This window comes from Ischnura elegans, chromosome 1, assembly GCF_921293095.1.
Source record: "Ischnura elegans chromosome 1, ioIscEleg1.1, whole genome shotgun sequence".
Classification (NCBI taxonomy): Eukaryota; Metazoa; Arthropoda; class Insecta; order Odonata; family Coenagrionidae; genus Ischnura; species Ischnura elegans.
In genome coordinates this window covers 21,750,701-21,774,695 of record NC_060246.1, presented here as the reverse complement: position 1 = coordinate 21,774,695, position 23,995 = coordinate 21,750,701, and the positions used below count along the sequence as shown (strand labels likewise).

The following is a 23,995-nucleotide window of genomic DNA, read 5'->3' as shown; positions in this document are numbered from 1 at the left end:
AAAATTTGATATGAAAAAGCCATAGATATGGATGAAGTCTTACACAAGACCTCATGAACTTTGAATTCAACTAATAATGGAATCAACTGAAAGTACATACATAGCAGGGGAATAATGTTAAGCAAAAAACATATATTAATGCATTTAAGCCACTGTTGTAATAATGTACAAGTATAAAAGCAAGCAAGCAATTCTATTCTGCATCATGAAAAGTCTAATTTCCAGTTTGTCAGTAAGCAAGGAACTAACCATACAACAAAATTCACAGCTTGCATCACATCTCTTGGACTTGAAATTTGATATACCCTATGGTTTCTGAGGACTTGAATCTCACTTCCTTGCTAACAACTTCTATGAGCTCCCTTACATAAAACTGGCAAACCAGTGATTTATGATGGGTGAATTCATCATCATGGCACAAGTAGGTCTCATCAATTTGATTCCTCAAGATCAGTCACATTAAACGTTGCTAGTACATAAACAACATCCAACTGACACGAGACTCTTGCTCTTCCACGCAGATGTCAGCATTTGCACAGAGCCTCACAAGCAACGCAAAATGGCAGCGCATTCTCTTGCACACACACTTGAGGCCAAGACGATGACTGCACAACACAAGTGCCCATCTAAGCAAGAAGCCTTTCATAGGTGGAGTCATCAATATAGCACGGGCAAACTGGTGGTGAGCAGATTAAGGGAAAACATCAAAATGGTTGCACAAAGAGCGAATGACTCTCACTATGGCATCAAAACTACCATTTGCTTTCGGCTGGGGACTGCACTTGAGCCAATATCTCCATGGCAATCATGCATCAGAACCAATCAAAAAAGAGACATTCTCGAACATGAAAAATGTAACATATTATTCACACTTCAGGTCCGTAGAGCACCTGGCACATTAGGGTACCAGTCGTCTCATTGATGAGAACAATTCACCCACAAATATCACTCATTAACAAAAGAAGTAAGGGATCAGGGATAAGTTCAAAGGATTTGCAGCATTTTGGCTTTATTTTCTTTCAACATTTATAACAGCTTCAAAAATGACAAACACTTGTTTTTGAGGAGTAAAGACATCGACTGTCCACAAATAACCACAAAGAGGTCAATACACTTCCATTTATTAAGAGGAATATTTCAACTAGCAAAATGCTCACAGAGCAGTTACGGTTATAGAGGAATCTAAACAGTCCTAAGACTAAACAACAAATATTACTTTGTTCCTAACATTGCATCCTTGTTTACAGACAAAACTCGATTGCATTATGAATAACAACAATATTCCAGTGGGATTGGTAACAAATAGGTAATTATTGCCCTTTGAAATCGTCACAATGTACATCACAGTAATTCATTAATCATTTTTTCAATTAAAAAACATAAAAATGTTTAATTTCCAGTAATGACTAGCAGCTCATTACGATTCTAAATGATACGTTTGCTAAAGTCATTTTTCTCTCAACATAATCACTGGTGCCTGGAAAACATGAAATAATTTGCTCCAGCATAAAAAAATCAATGACAGGAATGTAGCTGATGGAAACAAGGCTTTAAAAAACTTTAAAACAATCATATAAATAGAATAAATAATTGCAAAACAGAAAATGGAATTAAAGTAGTTTTCACACAAGGATAATATTTCACAATATTATTTTTCCTCAGACTACTTCACCAAGACATGGCAGAGGTGGATCTTGATTCAACAGAAAAGTCCTTATACTGAGAGAAGACACATATCTGTAATAAATGAATGAGAAGCAAACATGAAGTTGGGAATAGTTGTGTATGTTTAGCACAGGCAAAATAAATGTCAAACAAAATATTCTCATGACTCTCAATAGTTCAAAGACTACCAAAAGGACTGCACATGCCATCAATTGCATTATTCATCTCATAAAGTACTAGATATATATTTACATTTAGGGGATAGCTAGAAACCGTGATCCATTCAAATTTTGAAACATCTGACGCTCCTAGAAAACTGTGGCCAATAGAGATGACATCACATGACTATCAGCTGTTGCCCATAGGGATATAAACCATTACCTTTGAATTCTAACAGTAATCAATTTGTATTAAATCAAATTCACAAAGGATCTTTGGTAGGGCCTTTTCAGAAGCAAAAGCTGCAGCATTTTGTTTTTTCAAATTTGCCTACGTCCTAATTTTCCCTTTCACTTCACAAAGGTATAAGACTGTAATCCTATGAAATCCCAAATTCTACTCAAGAATTTACTAGTATCTTACTCTAGCACAGCAACCAAATTAATGAAGAATATTTATACTGAAATAATGGGGAACATGTAATATTTACATTGCCATAATAAAATCACTTATTAAGTCGCAATATGTGCAGTATTTCCATAGCAAAATAATGATAAGTGTAGTATGATGTGGATCTGGGTTTTTCCTCTAAATTAGGCCGTGTATTGGGCATTTTTCCTCACTCGGAGGTCATGATGAGGGGAGATTCCATGGAACAAAATACATGTATGGAAGAAAAGTATTACATATCCACCTTGTGGTGTACATGTAAAATTACATTTTAAATTAAAAAAAAATAAGAGACTACTTAATGATATAATGTCAGAGACAAATGTTTCAGCATCAAATCTCATGTGAATGCTAGGACAAATAATTAATAATAAAGTTAAAATTTTGAATTGGTAAGATTTAAGAATATGGTGAGCATGTGAAGTGATAACTTTTGCAAGGAAGAAACCTATCATGTTGGCTGCTCTGGCAATCCTAAGTCAAGGATTGGTCATAGTGGGAAAGGATGCATGACACTTTTTAAGAGCTCAAGTTTCAGAGTTGGCCAATTGGATACTGCAAGAATATTAATCTACACTTGCCAAAGAGCCATCCTTTTTATTTTGTCCAATTTCATTAGATCCAATCTCTTAATTTGGCCCATCACTCTCCCTCAGTAGGCCTTATATTGTCCTGTTTTTAAGACCAATCACTTTTTTAATACTCAAAATATTAGATGAAAATTATAAAGTACAATCAGACCTCATATTCAGACACTACATACCTTGTCACATAGTTGAAGATTTCACCTCAGTTAATGCATTAAAATACTTGTATATACGAGAATTGATTGTTTAAATGGTATTGAAGTCGCCTATATAACTAATCTGCAGCTTATTTTATAACTGCCAAATATTCTGAGGATAACTAAGATAGCAATAATGGATATGAAAAAGTAAAATTACCACAGACTAAGCAGTTAGTGGGGACCAGCACGATTAATTGTAGAATCCATAATAATATACCACTCTCACAACATTAAGGAACCCCAAATGCAACTTCCTTTCCTCTTCATACTCCAATACACCTCCAACATACAAAAAGTTGCAGAGAATGGGTGCAGACTAGATTGTTTGAAACATATAGTTTCTGATCATATCTGTACGCCTGTAGCATTCATAAACATAAGAAAGAGAGAAAGAGGAGCACTTACTTTATCCTTGAGTTGCTGGCACATCTGTAAACCAACAGTAAACAAGACTAGGACCTCACTTAACCAGGGCAGCGAACACTCTGACTGGAAAGTGTCAAATTTCATTGCTCCATGTGCAGTGCCGACGTGGTAGACTGCAAATATCAGCTTATGACTTTGTATGTAGAAGCTAACTGCCAAGTTCTCTGGTAAATTTGGGACCAAGGATTTCTGAAATAGGAGAACCATATACAAAATTTTATACATCATAACAGTGATGATTGATCCACTATATAAAAGCTGTAAGCTTCCACTCCATATGTTGAACCTAAAAAGAGCTGTTATCGATTTGGTAAAATGTGGGCAAACAGAATTGAGGCATTGCTCTTGGTAGCTCTTTAATCCATATCTTAACAGTGTTACTAATTTGTAACTGTCCATAATATAAGCTGGAGCATTTATTTCACATCATCAATATTTTTTACTGAATAAAGTGAGTATTTTCACCAAGTGTTTTTGACAAACAGTAAATTTTGGTAGCATCGTAGCAGTTTTACACGGACATTACTGACTCCATGGCCACATGCAACTGGGAGTAAGTCAAGTCTATGAATCAGCAAGGATTAAAAAATTCATAATACTTAAGTTCTATGCCAATTCCCTTCTTGACTTCCTAATATGTGAAATCTTTCCACAGTCGATAATTCAGAACTAAATAAATAGAGATTACATGGCCAACACTGGGGCTCCCATTTATAAGTTGAACAATTGGAGAATATATGTGCTGCATCTCCAAGAAGAGGATTTTAAAAATAACCCCCATGAGAAAGAAGATAGGTATGCACTGCTGCTTTAATTGAAATTGAAAGCATAAAATTCAGGGTTGATAAAAATCACGATTTTAAAAAAAATCATTTTTGTTGATTTTTTTTATTTAAATCAGATTTTAATGATTTAAATAGGATTTTATTGATTTAAATGAGATTTTTATAATTCTTCATTTATCAAAAATTCAGTTATTTGCAAAACTAACTATTTGGGCAGCATATTGGAGAATGATCGTTTGCAGAAACAATAAGAGGCAACATACTCTAAACTTAATACAACATTTAGTCAATCAGGGGAGAGAACTATGGAAATGCCAATGGTATCAAATTAAAAATTACACCAGCATAATATAAAATTGCCATTGCAAGTATCAAATGTGCAATATTATGCAGTTCTAAAGCATATGAAGTTAAGAAAAATTCTGTAATTGCAACTTTGTATGGTACCTACGCTTAGAAGTTAAATCAGAAAACAATTTTTTTTCAACGGATACACTAGTATTCTAACCAAAGCCATTTTTTTTATTTACATGTTACATGCATTCCTACAGTATCATTTCTATTTAACACTAGGAGGACAGGGGTTTCGCGCTACCTAGAAGGACGGCTAGGGGTCATTTGACCCCTAAAATGTATTTTGGAATAAAACGCCTAATTTTCAACCATTATTCAGTTAAATCGTATTAATTATTGAATCAGTTCATTAAAAACACTATTTAGCATTATTAAATATTATTTCCATCGTCAAAAGTTAATAACAATTATTTTAAAGAATCATGAATTAAACCGTATGTAATAGTCGATTGCAAATCAAATAATGAAAATACATACCCTTAATACAAAAGTTGTGTTACATGTTTAAACAATAGGGGTACTGGGTTTACAAAATTTGCATTAAAATTATTAAAAATTATTACTTTGTTGTAAATCTCAGACAGACAGTATTTTTTCAGCGCTGTTTCCACAAAATATTTTTTTGCGCTGAATGTGTTCATTGGACAATTTATTCATCTACATCTAAATCTACAAACTAACCCGCAAGCCGCTTAAAAGCGTGTGGCAGGGGGTGTTAGCACAACAGCCATTTGCACATGAAAAGGAATTAGGAAAATGGAAAGGAAATTGGTGCAATGATTCAATTTGATGGTATTTGGCACCTTTTTCTTTTTTGTGCCCGTGGAGATATGGCTGTTGGATTTGGAGACGCGTAAATAAATTTATACATGCTATCCATCATATCTACTCCCACTTTGTTTTTATTATGAAATAGGATGGTCTCTGGTATTCTTTTAGTCGTTTCGGAAATAATGTCGTTCGAGATCATGCTGCTAAGTGAAAGTACATTATTGTTCTAGTTTGCCTGATTCTACGTAAGAGTATGGCCTAAGGTATTTTTGAACACTCGTGTTGAATGGATTACATGGCTATTTTAGGGGTCATGGATATTTGTGCGTCACGCCTTTTTTTTTCAGATCGTCCATGCAAGAGAAGTTTTCCATTTTTTTATGACTTCCTGCCAGCTGGATGGATGGAAAATAATTGTTACAAGTTAAATTTATTCCTGAATTCTTGTACGTTACGGTCACTTTAGTAACTATTTATTTCCCTAACACTTGATTTGATGGCCAATCATCATCTTTGCCACAGTATGGTAATTCATTTAGGCTGTATTTTCATTTCACATCTGACAAAACCCAGTACTCGATTCCAAATTTGTCTGGTTTATTTGGAATTTACCTCATAAAAGGAAAACTGCATTTTGTTGAATAGAGCTGTGCATTTGCTATCACGCCAAAGTCGCCATCGGATTCACTATCTTGGACTTCGTCGCTTCCATCACAGGCAGATGTTGATGGATTGGTCAGAATGTCCTTGAACTGATGTTTACAATTCACTTCCAGACTGATCTTCAATATTCCCAACAGCTATTTGAATCGCGACGATTCTCTTTTCTTGATATATTTCTCGACTTTCTTCCTCAACTCACTACTGATATGCATGCAAAAAAATCTACAAACGAAAGTGCATTATGGTAGAATCTTCTCTAGGTACATTGGAGGTATAGAGAGCTGGAGAGCATTAGAAATTCATACAAAAGGACAAAATTATCAGAAGTAATGCTAATTGCCATTCGAAAGGCAGGGACTCAACCGCCAACCGTATCCTGATTTGAATCTTCCAGGAACTTGCAGTAATGCTTCTTTTCCGACCTACGTGCGGATTCCAAGGGTAGTATTTACAGTAGAATTTTACAGTCCACCCATTCCTCCGCTCTCTCAAAAAGAGACAGGATTTTTCCCCAGGACGCAGCGTGCAGTTAACCCGCCCCAAACCCCGATGGGGTCAGGCGGCACTAATGCTGGACACACGGCAAAGGGGCTAGGTCAAGTGACAGTGCCGTCAGGCCAGAAAAATTAAAGTTATTCGTAAACCTGATGAGTCGATATTGAAAATAATGTCTCTAAGAGCTCTGAATCTTGGACGACGGAAAACAATTCTTGGGATACGTGACGATTTTCCGGTGTGGGTAATACAATAATCATTGAACAATGAATAAAACAAAATTAAATATCATAATTACATGAATTTACGCAAATCAAGGATTGAAAAGGTTTTATTTCTCTTTGCTGCCCAAAAAATATCGAAAGATTGTGCACAACAAGTCGCTATGCCTAGGTTTTCGCATACAGATAGGAGCCCTTGGGACGAAACTGGCATTGAACCGGGTACTTCCATATTCAAAATGAAGCAAATCATCTACCACACTAGCCAGTTGCTGATTATATGATATACATGGCACTAAAGTGGCCACGGGCAAGAAAATAGCGCGAAAACCAGTTGTGGGTCAAATGCCCCTAGCCGTCCTTCTAGGTATAACACGTCATAAAAATTTAAAACAAAACATTATTGTTGAGTTTTCACTAATTTATCAAAATATAGACCAAAATGAACAAAGTCAAAAAGTTTCAAAATTTAAAAAAATATTTTAATAAGAGAAAAATAAATTTGAATTCTGAAAATGGGTCAAATGACCCCTGCCGTCCTTCTAGTGTTAAAGAGCCACCATTGTGCTGATAACTGTCGATTCATTGTATTAATTAAGAAATAAAAATCCAAATTATACACTTACAGCTTCCTTTTCTTGACTCTGTAAGAATCAAAGATATAGATCACATTATGATTTAAATCACCTGATTTAAAAAAATAAAAATCAAGTGATTTAAATCGGGATTTAAATCAAAGTGATTTAAATCAATCAACCCTGATAAAATTAGTATGATAGTCTCACCATATTTCGGCTGTTCATCAAATCATCAATGGTTTTCTTTCGTGGAACAATTAAACTGGATCGGCCTCTTTGAAGACAGCCTAATATATTTCCCAGAGTATGAAGGACTTCTTCAGAAGACCTGAAAAAATTGAATGTAATGAGCCAAATGAAGATTAACTGATTTACAACTTAAGTACAAAGAAAATTATCTAAAAAACCCTAATAACTAATTATTATAATATTATTATAACTAATTATTATCTAATAACTAATCATAGAGAGAAAACAAGAAAACATTGTAAAATTACAGCCAATTGCACAACAATATTAATAGAAACCATCCACATTAGATAGACAGACCTGAAAACGTAGTCCTTGTCCACATTCTCAATGTGGAGGATAGCTTGTTGCAAATGGTTCCCTGCATCCTGCACTTGCTGCAACTTCCATGGGTTTTCGTGCTGGATGCTTGTGCGATATATGACATTGGGCTGTTTCTGCACTTTCAAACTTATATCCTGAACAGGAAAGGAAAAATATGCCAATTAACACTGCGAAACTTACATTTCAAATCACTTTAGAATTTAGTCCAACAATGCAAAGAAGGGTGATCTCAATAGAAGGCATCAAGCAGCATACACAGACTATCAATTTATTTCCTTCAACCAATGACACATGCCACTGCATGGACAATTATGTACACTACAACTTGAGTCTCTATAACAATGTCAACAAAATAAGAGGAGATAGATTGCACTTAAGAGAATAATTTTTCACCAACATAATCTTATCCATGCAACTGGCCATCAGGGCTGTGTAGATATGGACTATGGTGTAACAAGGATAAGCATGACAATGGAACTGGTGACCATTCGCCAAGTAAAAGGAAAGCAGAACATAGCCAGAAGAAGAGCAACTCATGCAAAAAATTTGGTCATGAGGTAAGACGGTACCCTATGTGGCTTGCTCTCAAGTAGCAAAGGGTGAAGAAAGATGCCAATGGCAAAGTATCAGTGGCAAGCTGTATTCAGTGGGACAAAGAAGAAGAAGAAGCCATAATGCCTCGTTCTGAGGGTGATGCCAATGCATATGTGAGCAAGGGATCAGAGGGAAGGTGTTTGTCATGTTTGTTAGCTGCATACTACCTGAATCCAGAGCTGAGAAGTTACTGCTTGCATAAGCAATATCTAGAGCTGCTAACAACATAAATAAAACTCCCAACAGAGCCATAGGATCTCAGATTGCCTTAAATACAGTCGGATCCGGATTTAAGGTCTTCGCATTTAAGGTTTTTCCGCATTTAGCGTTTATTTTTTTGGGTCCCGGTTCATTCCCTATTAGGACAATGTAAAAATTATCCGTATTTAGTGTTTCCGCATTTTGCGTTTTTCCGCATTTATGGTCGTAAAAATTTGTCCCGCTCAAGATTTTTTTGCCCAATTTAACGTTTTTTCATGACGGTTCATCCAAATCTTTGAATTTATGCTCATCAACAAGAACAGTCTCATGAAAGTTTACCAAGAGTCGATAGAATCTACCGGGGAACGCTTCTTCAACTGCTTTCTTCCGCGAGCGCAGCGCTGCGACCTTCAACTCACAAGTTGGGTGGTTTGTCTTCTCGTAACGTTTCGCTCCCCTTCTGATCCAAACACCAGGTACTTTTTGTATTAGATCCGATCTAATGGAGCAAAGTCATCCCTTAATAACCTCGAACTACCTTATCCTTCACTTCTTGAACTTGACTTCGATGATACGTGACGACTGATGACACGAGTTATCCTCCGAGGGCCGCTACAATAATGGTTTTCTCGTTATGTTTTCAATTGATGGCTTATGCCCCTTTCAACTCTACTCCCTACGGGCAGTCGATTATTAGCCCAATATTTTTTCAGTCGGCTACTTTCTCTGTTCAAAAGAGGAGGCCCAATATCAATTGCGCAGTTCACTAGAAGATTCTTTCTATAATCCATTCCAAGGTCAGTTTCCACGGAGGAACAGCGAAAGAACAGAGGAAGTGTTTCCCCTGTCATGACCGTGAGTGAGAGCATTCTTTCCCTACGGAATAACATTATTTTACATCGTAATTTAGATATCCCGGAGCCAATTTATCGACATGCGGCTGGTTGATATCGCTGTCGATTCAAAAATATTTATCTGGTGCTAATTAATGTCAAAAGAGAATGACAATCGGAGTTATGACGAACTATCACGGTCCATGACTCTAAATAAATCGCTCATGCTGGGAAAAAAAATCACCGCATACTCACGGTAGAATAGATGAGCGCGGAAAAATACGAAAATCCGGCAGGTGGTTGGTGGTTGACTTCGACATCATAACCCTGACGAAATTGCCAACCTCCAGAGGCACTGACAATTTTTCGGATGAAATCCAGTTCTGTTGAAGGTTAAACCTTTTCACTTAACAGAGTTTAGCTAATCGTTATTCAAGCTCCAACCAAATTTTATTAAAAGCTGCCGAGAAACAAGGCGAGTTGGAGTCAAGGTGATCAGCGCGCCGCGTAAGCAACTTCTCCCGGCTCCATTCGACCTGCATAAGGCCGCGGATATATGACAACGAATCTGGTGTTATCATCGAGTTGAATCACCATCGACTTGTACGCATACTAAAATAAGATTCTACTTTTTTGAATGACCTCGAAATCCAAAATGTGCGCATAGGAGGCTTTTTAAAGGCTCATAAATCCCTTGTTTCGCCGAGGCAACAGAAAACGTTAAGTTAGCAAAATTCCAGAAAACCTCCCTTTTACTAGATATTCGGTAGTTGAGAATTCGGGATTAGCGATCTTCTGCTGTCCCTTTATTTCACTCATTCCTCATGATTTTTCGAGTACCTACTTACACCTTTTCTTATTATATTAGAAATGCTATAGTCACCTACATGTCACTTTTACAGAAAAAATTCTAAATTTCATAGAGACCACTGAAATATGTATAAAAATGGAATCACTAATGTCCATAATAATAATCTGTGTGGGAATGCTTTTAAGTTGATGTTAATTAGAATTTTCTTAAAATATTTCATTAAAACAATTGTCATCCTCTCATTACTTATTTTTACTACCCATTTTTTTAGCTGATTCCTGAAAAGTATTATCCAACCTGCATAGGGCAGAGAACATTTCATTAAAGAATTTTTTGCTGCATTCAGCACCTTTTAGTTCCTTAAAATAATATTTTTTATTCATAAAAAGCCATTCCAATCATTACAGACCCTAAAACCTGAAAAAATGGCAGGTCCGCATTAAGTGTTTTAAATTTTGTCCCCCCTGAAAAACCTTAAATCAGGATTCTACTGTATATGATTACAATAGGAAAATAGGAAATTATGAGTGTATGTCTGAGGAAAATAGGATGCAGGAAGAGAGAAATGTGTGGGAAACTTGATAAAAATACAATAGTGTGTTGATCGGTTTAGATGAAAACATGAAGGATAGTTATTGATAACATGAAATTGAAAGATAATATGAAAAAAAGTCACTTTAAGAAGGGAAATCTCTTCTTACATGAAAGACAGGTATGGTATTTGGAGGAGGCGACCGACAGCTGAGGTCATTTGCACCACGAGGGAAGGGTGTGGAAGGAAGGGTGGAGAGAAACCCGACGTCGGCGTTAGCCTGCTCTTAACGAAAGGCGCCAAGGGGACCACGGCTTAACGTCCCATCCGACGGACGGAGTGTTGCGCTTGAAATGTCCTCCACACAACATTCAAGCAGGGATCGGGCAGTCTCTGAAAATTCTCTGCCACCGCCGGGATTTGAACCCGAGCCCGCCAGGTGGGAATCCAACACTCTAGCCACCACACCAACCCGATCCCCCTCATGAAAGACAACTCCCATGGAACGTAACAGAGAAAAATGCTAGGAAGAAATGCAATCATTACCCTACGTTGCTTGGCTATCACTCCAAAGAAAGTACGGAGGAGAGTATATCACAGGATGCTAAAGGAAATCACTGGAGGGCCAGAGATTCATGACATCCCTGAGGTAATGGATGACCACAATGAAGTAGAAGTGGAGGAAGTGGCATCACAAATGCTAAGGCAACCACAAAGAAGACCTGAACCAAAGAGATGTGCATGTAAAGACAATAAATACTGTGATAAGACCTAGAAAATTTGTTCAGCACACACAGCAGTAGCAGTCTTCAACTGCAATGAAAAAGTAGGTACAAATATATAGAAAGACAAAGGTAGTCCAAGCAAGTTAACAGAGAATACTGAGAGGCATTGCGTAGGGTTGGAGATGCAAACATGTTGATGTCACATCAGCCTATATCATTAGCGACATGAAAATAGTGACTTTAGTGACTTTGATTTACTGAAAGAATTTGCTGTTAAAAATAAGCATGCTCCATGGTGAGCACACTAAAGAAATGTCTACATGGTCTCAAACAATCTGGGATGCAATGGTTTACGAAAATCAGATACATCCTCATTGTAATGGGATTCAAATCATTGCATGCACATGAATGCTTATGTTACTTAACGACTAAGAAAGAAAGGTTTACCCTGAATTATATGTGTATCACCTAGCAATTTGGTCCAAGGAAGAAAATAATCTCAACAAATTCAAAAGAAATCTTAATGACATGGTAAAGATAAGAGAGCTTGAAGGGAGCTAAAATTTTCTATTGCTCCGAATACGGAGATTTGTTAACCATTACCTCAGAATTGAACAACGTGCTTACATTGAGAAGAACCAGGATGAGTTTGAGATGACTGACTGGAGGGCAACCCCTTGTCCACAACGTGAATGCTTGTTTAACAGTGACAGAGATGGAGATTGAGATGCTAATAAAGATCTCGACAGAATGTCCATCGATATGCTGTTATGTGAAATGGTACCAGACTAGACGTAAGTTCTGCAGTGTTACCTAACCCAGGTTCTGTCAGCAGCCATGAAAGGGCATGAGGCTGCAGTCCACCATTTGATTAGATATCTCAAGCGTATCTGAGATTACTGTCTTGTGCAAAGGAAATCAGGTCAAATTGTTATGTACTCTAATGCTGATTTTGCTAAAAAGAAGATATCAAAAATCCTCCACTGGATTGGTGGTAATTTGCTTGCTGGTGGTCCTGTTGAACAGAGGTGCAAGAAGCAAACAGTTGTTGCCGTATCTATCAAGCATGGCGAATAGGTGGTAATGCCTGATGCTGCATAAGAATACCTATAGCTAAGAAATGCATTGCATGATGTTTTGGTGGGTGAAATGTGTGTATATATGCTAGTATCATTGGTGCCCTGCTGTAAGCACAGAAGGATGAGGTACATGAGAGGTCCAAGACAATAGACATCAAGTACCACTTTAGAAAAGATAACGTCAAGAGATGTACCGCAGATGACGATTCTGTATGTAATGCACTGAGACAACCTAGCTGACCCACTTAACAAGTCTCTATCAAACACGAAGTCTGGAGAATTACCAACAAGAATTGGGTTAACTATCCCCTATGCAGTGTGATTTTATGTTTAACAATATTCCTGCTTAGGCATCATCTTGATTATGCTTTATTGAACATTAAATGGATGCTATCACAAATATTTTTTTTTAATTTAACGAGAAATCAAGGGGAAGTGTTGGGTTGTGAGATTTCTATTTGACATCCTGTTATTATTTTTATTACATAATTCAACTTTTTGAATGTCTGTCTTATTAATTTGTATGCAAAGTGCTGCCGCATGTAAGCTTCATGTTGGACTTCATTTGTTGGTAACTAAGTATCTGTAAAAATGCCTTTCTCTTTTTACACCATAATTAAAATGTTGACATCTTTTCCACTAGCTAAAACCTTGCAACATGAATGATTAGTAAGATTCAAGTCAGTGTGGAGCAACAGCAGATGCTGTTAAGGTCAGTGTAATGATGGAGAGTTTGGAGGAGGTGATGGAGCTAAGTATGGCGGTGACAGTTTGCAAGTTGTTTTCACACATGGCTCGGAGTCGAGGGGGTTGAGGCTGTAGTACAGCAACCCCGGCATTCAGACTACAAAGAGATGACGCTGGTTATCAGAGAAGGGACTACACCAATTGAAAAATGGTTAAATTATCTATAAGTTAGTAAATAGTTAAATTATCTTACATCAACTATAAGCAATTATCATGATTATGCAAAATACTCAAAAATGCATCTTGTACTTGTCGATTGTAAACATTTCAATCAAACCTCTTTGCCAAAGTTACAAATACAGAAAATGAGGAAAAATATAATTAACAACTAATAAATAACACCATTTAAGATTGTACTTACTGCATGAGTAATACTGTCTCCAGTTAGCGCTACAACACATTTAACTTGCTCGGGGGTAGTATGAGCAGAAACTGACATGACATGTTTTTCTTGTTTTGGCTGTATTTCATTTCCACAAATTGGGACGGGAAATCTCCATGCACATTCCTAATGAGTAAAGAGCAAAATCGTCAATCAATAAGACCTCCAAAACTTTTGAGCGCTACCCCATAATCTTCATTGAAGGTGCATCACACATTGAAGATGAAAACGCGATGCACAAGTAAAATCACAAAGTACCAAAGCTGAGTGCCTTCTCATTAGAACTTATTTTTTCTAAACATTAGATTGGAATATGCTTGAAGGTGCAATGGAAATACTGAAAGCCAACTCACGATCAAAATTGCATGAAGCTGCTTCAAAACGGCGTGAACTTCTTCATGAAGAATCCATTCGAATTCAATTTGCTATAAAAAGAATAGAGCTCCCTTCAATGAGCGTCCACAGCAATTACTACAATGCTTATATATCGTGTTCCATTATAATACCTTGAATAACATCATTGAAATACACTTGAAACGATGAAAATAATACAAATGAAAAATATATTCCATTGACCTCACCAAATTAAGGCTCTCTTCCTTTTCCGAGTCTGCCATTTCAATATTTTCGAATCAAATCTCTCCTTTCGCGAAATAAGAAGGCCCTGTCATCTGTGTACTCCGCTCTCCGAATAAACAAATGCCTTACGATATATCGTAATGCTATTCCCGAGCATGGATGTCTTCACATATTAGGGACAAAGTCGCCCTTGGCGTTAGTTCACCTAGCTGCTGCGAGGTTCGCAATGAGTAGTAGGCCGAATCAAGTCTTCGTTCTGGCCTTCGAAGCGCAGGCGAGTGAGATTGGATGAGTAAAATACTGGATAAGATAGGTAGCCAGAAAATTTCTGAATATTTTTCATTCAAATCGATTACCAGTGGCGCCGACTCCATGGGGCCTGAGGGGGTCCAAGCCCCCTCAAAAATTCGTTATGGGTGTGAGGAAAAAATGTGCCAGGCTTGTCGATTTTCCCCGGAGTGTCCAGATCGCGAGATTCGTGTTATCAGGGTTCTAAGGTTGATCATATGATTCTTCTAAAATGCTTAAAAAACTTAAAACTCAATACTTATAAAATTTCCCGGGGCAAGATCCCCGGTTTGGGCCCCCCAATATTTTTTGTAAGTCGGAATCCCTGTGGATTACCTACTCTTCCTGATCATTTCGCCTTCAAAAATTTTCAATTGTGAATAGTTTTATCTTCCTTTAAGAGTAGCCTTTAATGGCTATTTGCTGTGAATTTGTACACGTCATAAGGAATAAAATTCATCAAATAACATAAACATTTCATTTTCATAATAATGCAGCAGCAAAAAATTAAACTTACATGTATACATGTAAGTTTATTTTTAGCAGCATACATTTATTCTGTTTTTATCCTTATAGGCGTTTACTCCCGAAATCTACTTGATTTTTGGAAAAAATTAAATTTTAGGGCTCTGACGGCAGTGATTAACAATATCCAAATTTGGAATTGAATAGAATCTGAAACCCAAACATCACTTCAAAATTTTTTTGCAAAAAATTTGACCTTCAATGAAAGTCATTTTTCAGCCTACCCTTGTGTAGAATGTTCACAATAGGTATTGTTCCGTTTGCAAAGCTACTGAAACGTCCGTGCAGGTTCATGAGACTAACTCTAAAATACGGACTCAATAATTTCTTTCTTCAACTTATTTATATCTCATATTTTATGTTTAATTAGTATTCGTCTGCTTCATATTAGCTCTCATCCCAGAACGCCGTTCCGGCACTGGTTAGAAAGGACAAAATAGTTTTTAAAAACTTTTATAGTTTTGGCGCCCCAAAATTTTTAATATTTACATTCGTCATGCTTCGTAAAAGCTTCGTCAACAGGCCGTACATGGATACTATCCATTGACGAAAAGCGACGGAGCGGCATAGTTTCCCCTTGGTCAATGGATACTATCTAGATACGGGGGGTGCTGTGCCGTCTGGGCAGTGTGCGGCCGCTTTCAGACGAGCCTAGTTTTCGCCGGACGCCGTCCACGGCACGGCGCCGTGTCTTAAATAACCATAGATCGTTATGGGTGTCTTCACACGAATCGAATCGCGCCGTGGACGGCCGCCGTGCTATCCACGGCTCCTATTTTAATCCGGCCCGGCGTACGCCGTCCACGGCGTGAAATATACACTGTGGTGTATTGAACTATTCAGACGCGTCGACTTCTGCCGTCCGCCGTGTAGTCCTATAGAATTCAGAGTAGCGTGAGCAGCAAATAAATACGGACATGAATAATTTTTCATCGTTACCATATTCAAACTTGTGTTATTGAACAAGATATAGATTTTTGGGAGATACTGAAGTGGACGCTTAACTCCTCCTTTCTCTTGCTGCGGATATACCCATTCTATGAGATAAGAGCTTGGAAGTATATCAGTCCACGAGAGAAAATAGCGCAGCATGGAGAGAAGTATTTCTAGAGCTGGACCCTGGATTCAACACCATGAATGCCGAAAAAGTGGACAAATATGGTATATTGTTTTTATTTTTGTACATACAGCTCATGGAGGACTTACTTCCCACATAAAAATAAATTATTTTAATAGCATTTTAAAAATCTTAATTGCAACACTATCAAATTACTAAAGAATGACTGAGTGAGACGTTGAGAGGTCTACGGAATATTCGCCATTAATTGACACGATTCCAAATCAAATTCGCCATACCTTCCGGCCTTAGTTAAATATGTGGTTCTCTTTATCGAGTATTTTCCCTGAATAGGGCCGCATGAGATGATGGTGAAGGCCGAAACCTGCGACACCTATAAACACGTAAGGAACTGCGTTCTCCAAATGCCGACAGGGTATTGGCTTTGGAATGGGTAGTTCATTCTTAGTTATTCCTTTCCAAAGCCCAGATTCCTGAAAGGTTGTTGAATCGCAGTTTTTTCCATACGCACCAATATCTACAAAGATGAATCGATATTCACTATCTACCACAACAAGTAGCAAAATTGAAAAGAAATCTTTGTAGTTGAAAAACAAGGAGCCAATACGCTCCGGTTTAATTATTTGAATGTTTACCGTCTACCACCCCTATACAATGGGGAAATAGAGTTTTATTCAAAAATCCACGGGGAACAGAGTTCAGTTTCTCCTCCGTTAATGGACGGATACACTCGGGACAAATATTGTCCCATATTGCACCACAGACTTCGAGCACGATATCAGAAATGATGGACACGCCCATTCGATAAGTACATTTAGCGGAGGTCTGTGAAAGTGACTTGATACTTGCAAGATACCTTAAAAAATGTGGACCATTAAAATTACTAATAATAAAAGAAACGCAACGCTCACACACAAGCATGAATACTCATTTATATGTTCATCCAATGAGAATTTTCAAGCACAAAATAAATTTCTCTTAATTATTTTAGGCAAAGCTGTAATTGCAAAATGGATCAATATCCGGTACCGGCAGGTCAAGTATTTTAAAAAGGCTCTCAAAGGGAAAAAGGACTGGATCACAAGCTAAATTTCCTAAGAAATATATTTACTGCTCACTCAGTTGGCATTTCTAAAGAAGAATAATATACCCAAAGAGACGGTGAGCAGTCTTAACAGTGAAAATACAGAGGTTACTGATGAAGATGCGACTGATATCCACGAGGAGAAATCAGAAAATGAAAGTAATGGAGGCAAAACATTCCGCCACCCTCAATCCCCTGCATCCATTCGTAAAAGAAAAAAGAGGCCAATCAGGAATGACCGATATGGAAACAAAAATTTTAAATAAACTGCCAGAGCCTGAAGACAGGCATTTAAACTTTTTTGAAGAAATTCTACCAAGCCTGCATAACCTCAAGGATGCGGAAACAGTTAACTTCCAAATCGACGTATTGAATATTCTGCAGATGATACAGCAGTCGCGAGCAGTTTCTTCTCCTCTAGCAGGATCAGATAAAGTCTTTTTCCAGCATAACTTACTTCTACGCCGTCAAACCAATCAAGTGATTCTGTGAGAGATGAGGTGGCGTTTTGGGATTTGGGATGAAGCGAAAGGTTTCAACTTTATCAATATTTAGTGTATTTTATAACCTTTTGTATTTTTGTTGTTTCTTCCTGTTTGATTTTTTTTAACGTTCGAAAGTACTGGAAAGAATTTCCGATAAATAATTTTTTGTGAAGTAAACAATAAAAAATTCTTAAATCGGACTGAATGAAAAAATCATTATGATGTACTCCCCAGTCCATATGAAAGTGTTAAGATCGATTATATTTTTGTTCTTTAGTAATGATATTTTATGTTTCTTATGTCTAAAAATAATTTCGAGAAGAATAATATTAGTATAAATGCTTTTAAAAAGAAATTAAATAATAATAACCTACCAAATGAGTTAGTTATTGGATAGTTACAGATTTAATATTAGTAGCGAGGTTCCTTAAACTGAAGTTTACATATCAGCAGCACAGATAAACATTTTATAAGAATTTTAATTATTAAATTAAAATTCGCACCTATCCATGATGACGACTCGAGGACTAGTGAATAAACGTCGCTGATGGTCGTGCCGATTGCTTGCAGTACTGTTCTCTGTATTTCACGGCGCGCCGTGCAGTGAACGGCGACCGGCGAAAAGTCGTCTCGTCTGAAAGCTACCTGAATTACACGGCGCCGTGCTGTGGACGGCGGAAAAGCCTAAAGGGACATCAGTCTGAAAGGGACATCAGTCTCTTTCGTCTTCGTTTAATTTCCTTGAATTTAGGCAAACATTTCTTGGATTTTCTCTGATCTTTGATGCTAATTTTCTTTTTCATACTCGATGCTGATGAGAACCTTTCATTCTTCGAAATACATAACCTATCTCTCATATATATCTTGCAGAAGGATCAATTTGATCCCCGAGACCGTTTAAGGTAAAGCTGATATTTCCATGCAAAGTGGCGATGGCCTTGCTTTTACATCCATGTATGAACTACAAAATGATAAAGTCTTAGAAAAAACACTATCAAGATCGGACTTTCGGCTGAAATACAGGGTGGTATCCAGAAGTAGTAGGACTGTTTTTTTCCGCACGGGCAGAAAGATTGAGGGGGTCTGCAAGACCGGATGTTGTTGGGGGGAGCCTTGGGAACAGATTTTGATGTGTGGCATTCGCCTGTGTGCATTAGTTGAGTGTGGACTACTGTTTTCGTGACCTCCTGTTTTGACGCCTCGTCGTTGGTTGCGTGGGAATAAAATTTAGAGCAGCGGTACGTCATCAATTTTTGCTACAAACTCGGCAACTGAAACCAAGAAAATGCTTATGCAGGCCTACACGGAGGATACCATGAGCCGTTCCTCGACATTTGAGTGGTACAAGTTGTTTCGGGAGGCAGGGGGGTTGTCGAGGACGACCAACGCGTTGGGCATCTGTCAATCTCGAAATCGAAAGTGAAATCGATGTTGATTGCATTTTTTGACCGTCGTGCAATTGTCCATAAGGTGTTTGTACCTCCTAGACATACTGTAAATGCAAGATTTTACGTGGAAGTGCTCACATGGCTGCGAAATCGGATCACACTCGTGCGACCAGACCTGGTGGAGAATTGGAAGCTCCACCACGACAATGCACCGTACCACGTTGCGTGGATTGTGAGGGATCTCCTGGCCAAATTCGGCGTTTCCACGTTGCCTCAACCCCCCTACATCCCTGATGTGGCACCACAGGACTTCTTCCTGTTCCCCAGGATCAAGAGGCATCGTTTTGATGAGGTGGAAGCGGACCAAGCGGCGACGACGAGGGCGCTGAACAGCATCCCGGAGGACGACTTCCAGAAGGCCTTCACGATCTGGAAGACTCGCTACCAGAAGTGTGTGGACGCCCAAGGGGCCTATTTTGAAGAGTATTGAGTCGATGTATCAAAATATTCAATAAATAATTTTTTTTAAATCAGTCCTACTACTTTTGAATACCACCCTGTATACTATAGCGGAGGAATCATCCTTAACAACGCGATAAACTATAGTGTTTGTTTTTGTGTTAGGCACGACTTATTTTCAATCGAGGTAAGAGCATGGCTTCAAAAGCAGCGAAGTTAAGTGAGTTGAAAGTGGCGGATTTGAAGCGCGAGTTGGCGGAACGTGACATGGAGACTAGCGGGACGAAAGCAGTACTTCAGTGGCGACTTCGTGAGGCGCTTCAGGCCGAAGGCGTGGACCCCGAGGATTTCTTCTTCGAGATAGAAGTCGGCGCGCATGAATTCACGCATTTCCTCACTGTATTTAAAGAAGAGCGTGCCGAGTATTCCAGAACTTTGAAAGAAATTGCCAATAATATTCGCACGATCAAAACCGAATTGCTGGCGAAGATCTCTGAAGTAAAATGTGGGTTGGAAGACGACGTCAGAGAATTAAAGGACAAGCTTGAAAATGACGTTTGCGGATTAAAAGATGAGCTGGAAGCAGATGTCAACGAGATGAAGGAAGAACTAAAATACGTCACTTCGGAAGTACAAGGCGTTCAAGAGAGGTTTAGGAACCTAAAAGAGGCAGAAGTCTTTCCAAGGTGGTCTCGCAAATCAGCGCGATTGGGATGAGTATATGCCACTATTCCTTATGGCATATATGTCTTCGGTCCATGAAACTACAGGACAGACCCCAGCTTCCATCCTTTTTGGGAGCGAATTACGCCTGCCATGTGACCTGAAATTTGGCAGCAAACCTGGCGAAGAGCTTATAGCGGGAGAGGATTATGTTAGTCGTTTGAAGGAGAAGATGGACCAAATCCATGATCTCGTCCGTAGGAATATGGAAGAAGGCAGTAACAAAATGAAGCAGAAATACGATGCTCGAGCGCAAGAAGGAGGTTTCCAGGCGAAAGACCAAGTATGGTTCTACAATCCCCAGAGGCGGGGTGGCCTGTCACCTAAATTTCAACGAGCGTGGGAAGGCCCGTACGAAGTCCTGAAGCGAATAAACAATGTTATTTATCGCATTCGCAAACCCCCTAGAGCAGGGGTTCCCAAACTGGGGGGCGCGGAGAAAGTCCAGGGGGGGGCGTGACACCCAAATGAAATAAATAAAAAAATTACAAAATTAATTTACTCAGATCTTTGAAATAAAGTCTTTTTAAGTTGAGGAGTTTTACAAACTATCAACCGACCCGTTCAACATGAACATACAGTTGCTGCCAGAAGAGTTGCAAGAGGAGGGAATAGAAATAAAAAATGATTCTGCTGCAAGATACGATTTTGAAAAAATGGACAAGCCCTCATTTTGGTTAAAGTACTTAAAAGTTTACCCCAGTGTTTCAGAGAAAGCTGTTCGGATGTACTTGCCTTTTTCAACAACATACTTGTGCGAAAAAGCGTTTTCAACTCTTGTGGCGATCAAAACCAAGTACCGCAACAAACTTGATGTCGAAAGTGACCTACGCTGTGCTTTGTCTGAAACTCAACCCAGGATCTGTCAACTTATCCAGAACATGCAAGCGCACCCATCTCACTAAATTACATTTTATGTTTTGTTTTTGTAAGTAGGTAGGCCTATTGTTTCACCTTCCTTAAATTGAAAATGTATCTGTGTTACAATGTTAAATTTTGTATCAGTAATTATATTCGTTTTTCAAGTAATACTTGTTTTAATTTTCATCATACGTACAATTATTGAATCTCTCCATTCTGCGTTACCGCATTCAAACAGTGAACAAAAAAATCTACCTACTCACCGTATCAAGTAGGCACATACTTGTACGAGTACAAGTACTTGTACAAGTAGGAGTTGGTATGTACGGCACCGTGGAAATAGGGTATTGCAAAATGGAAAGCTGATATCTGAAGCGGGGGGGGGGGGGGGGCGTGGTACAAAAAAGTTTGGGAAAGGCGAAGGTAGTCCATTACAATCGACTGACACCTTACGAAGGTGGCAATGCAAGAGTTGAGGAGGATCAAGAGGTGAACGCACATTTGTCGGCCGAACAACATGGTCAAGGCATGGGTAAGAACTGTTCCGGGACGAAACAGCCTTGAGGAGGGGTCAGTGTAGCGGAGGAATCATCCTTGACAACGCGGTTTATTTATTTTAACGACGGTGATATCAAAAATCGGAGGATTGAAGGTAGTGTGTTTGGGAACGAAATAAGAGTTACTGTGTACAACTTTTTACGGAAATAAATGAGTTTTAAGTGTTCCGGAAATAGGAATAGTTGTTTTTGAACCCTCGTATGCCACAATACTATATATGGGTTCAAGTCTGTCCTCTGGTGGAAATACTAGCATCATTGCACCTCTCTGAATATGGATAGTAAAGGCACTATTACGTCTTAACAGTAGTTGATACATGTGGGGCGCCCCCCCTCTTTCTGGGCCGCCCGTATTGACAATCATTCCAGAAGCACAATATAAACTTTTTTAATATAATATAAGACGTCATTGTCTTGTATGTGTGAATAATTAGTTAAAATAAAACTTTCTTCAACTAGGCATGGTGTAACTTGCCATTTTTTTACGATGAAAGTAAAGAAAGCTCAAGTTATCTTGTGCACCCCTCCCCTTGAATTTTTCTTTATCCGCCACTGCGTCTTAACCGCTACATTCCTTTGCTTCAAAATTTGCTAGTTTGTAGCTCTATTCATCTTTTCAACAAACAACCCAGTCCAGCGTTTGTATATTTCTCATATATGTACTCATGGGCTAGAATTACTAGCTTCATTGCACCGTCTATCTCAGAATGGAGCATAGTAAAAGTACTATTACGCCTTGAATTCTTGTGATGAATACCAAAAAAAGGAAAAACTATTTTAACAAAATTTGTTATGATATTCCTAGAAATAAATATCATTTGAATATTTTGAAGATTTTATTCCTATAACTTTCAACTCCAATAATCCTCTGATAGAATTTTTAAGCTATCGATATTCTTCACTACTTTATATTCAGCTAAGTAAGCTCGATGAGCAGAAATTGGCACAAGTCTTCGTATACAGGACTCCAGTTCTGGATCACTTAAGTTTCTATCTGGGATATTTTATGTTGGAAAAATTTAAGTTAGACATCTATTCGAGGAGGTAGTAATGATTGTCCGTAAAAGCATTATTTACTAAGGTAAGCTCTTTGTCATTATAATAATAATTCCTGCACTTTTTTTCTCGTGTGTTTTTGTGCGAGCTGAAGTTTGATAGATTATGCAAAAGATTAATTTAACCTCGACTAAATGGTGTAACTTGCTTGTGTGGATAAGTAACTATCATCTCCAAATATAACACAAAGGGATTGGGTTGGTGAGGTGGCTGGAATGTTGGCTTCCCACCCCGTGGGCTCGGGGTCAAATCCCAGCGGCGGCAGAAAAATTTCAGGGAGTGTCCGATCCCTGCTTGAATGCTGTGAGGAGGATATTTCAAGTGCATCGCTAGGTCCGTCCGATTGGACGTTAAGCCGTGGTCCCCTTGGCGCCTTTCATTAAGAGCACTCTAAAGCCTGAAGCCGGATTTCTCTTCCATACTCTTCCCACATGACGCAAATGACCTCAGCTGTCGGTCGCCTCCTCCAAATACCATACCAATATTACGCAAAGCAATTAAGTGACTTATGCGGCCATAAATCTCTACCCAATGAGAAATAATTACGCAAAAATATATGCATTTAGGACTAAATTGTACCCTGGCAAGCAAAAAAGTTCCCCCGAAAAGTCAGGGAAATCTTTAAATTGGTACACATTGGACACCCTAGTACAATGAAAAGCTTTTTTCCTGCTAAACCGATTATTTCCTGGTGACCCGGATTTTTCTTGCTTAACCGGTTTTTTTCAACTGAACCGATTATTTTGTACCGAGTTCCCTTGTTGAACCTTACAATCACTGAAAGAATCTAATTAATTTTATCAGATTACTCCCACTGAACGTTGGAATAGTAAACTACTGGCCAAACAGAAATGAGAATTTCGATATTAATGTCCCCTAGCTAAGGGTTAAGAACCTTATTGGGAAAATAAATAGGTTGAAATGGGAATCCTTGACTTTCTGGCGGATGAACTTTGCATTTTTTAAAAACACAATTGAAGAGGGATTGGAACCGAAATAAAAATGCACATGACCGTAGGCGCATTGTTATGCGTAAAATCCAAGTCCCAGTGTTCACGAATATTCCAATTCGCAGATACGA

The 23,995-nt window shown here is 38.3% G+C and overlaps 1 protein-coding gene across 1 annotated transcript; it reads right to left on the bottom strand.

The window, feature by feature from the left end:
• Positions 1-992: 992 nt before the first annotated feature.
• Positions 993-14,531, bottom strand: LOC124156827 (protein rogdi). The gene is made up of 7 exons (XM_046531333.1): positions 14,413-14,531; positions 14,185-14,256; positions 13,811-13,957; positions 7,904-8,061; positions 7,562-7,682; positions 3,467-3,676; positions 993-1,737 (listed from the first exon to the last, which is right to left on the bottom strand). The coding sequence occupies exons 1-7, from the start codon at positions 14,446-14,448 to the stop codon at positions 1,669-1,671; spliced, it is 813 nt and encodes a 270-aa protein (XP_046387289.1). The 5' UTR covers positions 14,449-14,531; the 3' UTR covers positions 993-1,668.
• Positions 14,532-23,995: the final 9,464 nt, after the last annotated feature.

Bases quoted from the DNA above. Each gene is read 5' to 3' on its own strand.
- LOC124156827 (XM_046531333.1), bottom strand. From the start codon at position 14,448: ATGGCAGACTCGGAAAAGGAAGAGAGCCTTAATTTG. The intron at 13,958-14,184 runs GTGAGTTGGCTT...TTTACTCATTAG, and splicing joins AGCTTCATGCAATTTTGATC to GAATGTGCATGGAGATTTCC. The intron at 8,062-13,810 runs GTAAGTACAATC...TTTCCTGTTCAG, and splicing joins GAGACAGTATTACTCATGCA to GATATAAGTTTGAAAGTGCA.